This window comes from Etheostoma spectabile, chromosome 3 (assembly GCF_008692095.1).
Source record: "Etheostoma spectabile isolate EspeVRDwgs_2016 chromosome 3, UIUC_Espe_1.0, whole genome shotgun sequence".
Classification (NCBI taxonomy): Eukaryota; Metazoa; Chordata; class Actinopteri; order Perciformes; family Percidae; genus Etheostoma; species Etheostoma spectabile.
In genome coordinates, this window is record NC_045735.1 from 34,394,394 (window position 1) to 34,399,135 (window position 4,742).

The 4,742-nt window shown below is 47.2% G+C and overlaps 1 protein-coding gene across 1 annotated transcript; it reads right to left on the bottom strand.

Moving 5' to 3' along the window:
• Positions 1-923: 923 nt before the first annotated feature.
• LOC116685787 (alpha-2B adrenergic receptor-like) lies at positions 924-3,049 on the bottom strand. The gene has a single exon (XM_032510730.1). The coding sequence runs from the start codon at positions 2,920-2,922 to the stop codon at positions 1,333-1,335; it is 1,590 nt and encodes a 529-aa protein (XP_032366621.1). The 5' UTR covers positions 2,923-3,049; the 3' UTR covers positions 924-1,332.
• Positions 3,050-4,742: the final 1,693 nt, after the last annotated feature.

Here is a 4,742-nt window from a genome sequence, read left to right on the forward strand (position 1 = left end):
TATCTGAAGTCTCTTTATATAGACATTAGTGGTCCCCTAATACTGTATCTGAAGTCTCACATTAATGTTAAAAAACCTCATAGAGAGAAATTCTCCTGCCATGGGACCTTTAAAGTGCAATTAATTGCAAATTAATCACATGTTTCATATCTGTTCAAAATATGCTTTAAAATGGATTTTTACATTTTCTTTTTTTAACCCAGTGGCTTTTGAGACTGGACGTACAGATTCAGTTTCATCACCAACATTCAACCCAGCTGGAGATACGTGGTTTTCACTGGACAGGAAGGAGAAGAAACACTGGCCTCAAGCGTGGTGGGGTAAAAACCTCCGTCTGGGTATCAGACGCAGGGCAGAAGGACAGAGACGCATGACATGGAAATATCCAAGCAAACGTAACCAGAACTTTAAGTACAGTACAGTTCTTGAGTAAACGCACCGACTCGCCGTTTTAGAGGAATGAAAAGAAAAACATTAAGGGGAAAAAAGATGAAAAGAAGTGCGGGGGGGGGGGGGGGGGGCAAATAGCTCAGCTCCTATCCCATTAACATGTAGAGTCTCCATCTTTCATCTTTCAGCCTCAGCCGATTCTCTTGCTCTGGTTTTTTTCCCAGAGAGAGGTGTACGCAGCGGTTCCCAGAGACGTGGGAATGAAGGCTCGATTCATCATGACGTGCACGCCCGAGTGTACAGCTACACATGGGGGGTGTGGGGGGGGTGTGGGGGGGTGGGGGGGCACAGAGGGAGGAACCGAGGGAGGATGCTCACATTTCCCCTGATCTTGTGTTCCTTAAGTGGCCATTTTATCTCCGATAAAGGACACTTAGTGAAATTTGTTCTCTTCCAGTTAGACCCTTAGGCAACGCTCCTCTACTCACACGCGCACACACACACACACACACACACACACACACAAACACACACACACACACACACACACACACAGACCTAAACAAAACACATCATTTGAGATTTAAATTACTGAACACAGACCCTGTTTCCTCTTGACTTACGTTTCGAAACATAATCGAATCATTCTTCTTCAAGAGTCGTTGAATATTCAATTACGCCGTATTCTTAAATGACATTAAAGATAAATGATCAGGCCACTTGACCACGGCATTCGGAAATCTCCCTTTGTCGACCCTGCTCTGACTGAAATAACAGCGTTCAGGCAAACACACGGAGGACACCGCGGATGCACTTTCCTCCTCAATGTACACGTGTTCATGTCGATGCTGAAGAAAGGTCAATCCCGTTCCAAATACAGAAAGAAACAAATCTTTTTTTCTGTTAAGATAAAACGTCTTTCTGATTTGATCCTTTCCTGTTCTAGAAGAACGTGCCCTTTGTGGCGCTGTAGAGGATCCTCTTGAAGGCCTTCCTGAAATCGTGGTTGAAGATGGTGTAAATGACCGGGTTGAGGCAGGAGTTGCAGTAGCCGATCCAAAAGAAGAATTTGAACAGAGGGTTGGGGATGGTGCACACCTCGGGGCACACCGCCTGCAGCGAGTAGGAGAAGAAGAAGGGGAACCAGCAGATCACAAAGCCCCCCATCACCACAGCCAGGACGAAGGTGAACCTCTTCTCCCTGTTCACCATGGCTTTGCGGCGGGATGTGGGCGTCCCCTGAAACTTCGGCGTCTCCTCCGGTGCCAGTTTGGTTGAGCCGGAGGAGGTGGCCATTGTGTTTTTGTATCTGCAGGCCAGGTTCAGCATCTGAACCTTAAAGCCTTTCCTTCGGGGCAATCCCAAAGCTTCACCGTCAGCCTTGTTTGTCTCTTCTTTGCCGTTAACACCGTCCTCGCACATTTCTGAGCCAGAGCTCGATGAGTTCTCGGTGGGGGGTGCTTCCCCTCCTTCGTTTGCATGCATCTGGGACTCTCTGCGGGTGACGGTACCAGTTAGGGGAACAGCTGAGAGGATTTGGCTGCCATGTTGAGAGATTAAAGGGGAGGAGGTGGATTTCTGGACAGGAGCGTTAGTCGACTCAGCAGGGTGCTGATTGTCCTGGCTTGCGGTTTTCTCAGGCGGGTTTTGCAACGAGGAAGTTGATTCAGAGCCCGGCGTTTTGGCCAGGCCTTTTACTTGTTGGCCAGCTGTCACACCTCCTTGATCCCCATTCTGTTGTGACTGCTCCGATATCTTGGCTGGAGGCTCGTTGGTTCCCGGGCTTGCGTTTCCTCCTGCTGTCACGGTGTTCTTCTGTCCAGGCGGGTGGCGTGTGTGCTGCTTCGCGATCTGATAAATCCTCACATACACCAGGATCATTATCACACAGGGGACGAAGAAAGAGCCGATGGTGGAGTAGAGAATGTACCAGCGCTCGTTGTTGAGCTCGCACACCTCTTCGCCTCCTTCGCTCTTGTCCAGGGTGAGAAGAGGAGGGAAAGAGATGACCGCAGAGATCAGCCAGACCACGATGATGGCCGTCTTGATTCGTATCGGGGTGCGTTTGGTTCCGTAGGACACGGGCCGGGAGATGGACAGGTAGCGATCCAGCGCTATGGCGCACAGGTGCACGATGGAGGAGGTGCAGAAGAGAACATCCAGCGCCAGGTAGATCTCACACCAAATGGAGCTGAACGCCCAGTAGCCCTGCAGCTCGTTGGCCAATGAGAACGGGATGATAAGCGTGGCGACTAAAATATCTGCTGCAGCCAGCGACACCAGGAACAGGTTCTGAGCCCCCTTAAGGGATCGAGACGTCAGGACGGCGATGATGACCAGGATGTTCCCGACGATGGTGAGGATCATCATGGAGGTAATGGCTATGGCGAAAGCTGCGGTGGCTTGTGGCGTGTAGGGCGCCGTCCTGGCGGTGCTCCGGTTGCAGGGTTGGGTGCCGGAGAGGAGGCTGATGTTCCGGTTGGGGAGTCCGATGAGGTCCGACAGGCAGGGGGCGTTCGCAGCTGCTGCCATGGTTTGGTGACGCGGACACTTATAGAGTTAGAGACGGCAAAGGGGTGTTTCTGTGGTGGACCATTGAGAAACAGTGTTCCCCAGTTAGAGAGACTGAGGGGCAGATGGTTGTAAGTCAAGGGGGAGCCATGTAATCTGCAAGAGAGAGACTCATTTTATTGTCAACGTTTACTGTAAATGTGACATTCATACATATAAAGAAAGCATTCAGGACATACAACACATATATGAACTGGCTGAGTACTAAACATTTCAAAAGGTAAATAGTTAGAGATCGGCATGGGGAACTTTCCATAAAATCATCTCTCAATGCAAATCAGACCAGCTGTTAGTCTAACTGGAATAACACCATGCCGATCTCTATGTATGGTGAAGTGTATGTGATGACTTGGGGGGGAGGGGTGTATACTTCTGCCCCTGTATTTTAACATAGGGGGTGTATACTTCTGCCCCTGTATTTTAACATAGGGGGTGTATACTTATGCCCCCTGTATTTTAACATAAGGGGTGTATACTTAGTCCTGTATTTAACAAGGGGGGTGTATCTATGCCCCCTGTATTTTAACATAGGGGGTGTTAACTATGCACCTGTATTTTACATAGGGGGGTGTATACTTATGCCCCTGTTTTTAACATAGGGGTGTTATTGTACTTATGCCACCTGTATTTTTAACATAGGGGGGTGTATACTATGCCCTGTATTTTAACATAGGGGGGTGTATACTTATGCCCCTGTATTTTAACATAGGGGGTTGTATACTTATGCACCTGTATTTTATCATGGGGGGGGGGGTGGATTCTTATAACCCCTGGAACTGAAGGGACATTGGCGGATAGACTATTATAACATTACACAAAAATACACAATCAAATAGTTATTTAAATTTGTAATATATTGCTTTTCCCATAAATAACACTGCTGTTTCATTGTATTTTTAAATGCTAGTTTTTGCAGTCTGCTCAGCGATGACAGAAAGAAGCAGAGAGACATCAAAGTCCACTTGTCAGGATTTTCTTTTGTGCACAAACTGTCACTAAAGAGCCGACGTCTGTAGTCAGAGACGTTGGGAATATTTTGATGATTTTCATGGGTTTTTGTTGCTTTGAAGGAGTCGGATTTGGTTGTTTTTTTTCGCCTCCTTTGCAACATTTTTGGTTCATTTATCTCTCATTCTAAATCAAATCAGATATTCTACATTTCCCTTCCTGCAGCTCTTTCTCTTCCTCAGCTATACATGTCTTTATATGAACAAGTTTGTCCAGGAAGCCTTTGTCTGAGGGTATAAGCTGCTCCATTGATAATAAATCCATATGTTCTATTATGCAAAAACCGTAACAGTCAAATTTCTATGTTTCTGATCATTATAACGATCCCTCTCACCGGCATAAATCCAGATGTTTCCACAGTAAAGATGTGGCTGGTGGACAGGGAAATCATAGATGACGGTAATCAGATTACTTTATCCCCCGATAATCTTTAATGCCGACGGCGACGTGAGAACAATCTCCAGCTGTAAGCCTCAAAATAAATAAATAAATAACTGTAACATCGAGTCAAATGTGGACTTACTCAATATGAAGATACTTCAGCTGCGGCAGGGCGTCATCCCACGCACAGAACTTTTAAAGTTGATTTTCTTGCACCAATACGCAGAGATCTCCAATGAAAGTATCCGGGGATGCTCCGCTGTGTGTCCGTTACACCGGGGCAGAGAGTTGATCTGCACGCGCCCCCCGGGTTAGAAGAGGCGAACCGACTTCACCGAACAGGGCGAAACACACAATCCGTGTGTTGTGTTAACATGGATGACCAAAAAAAA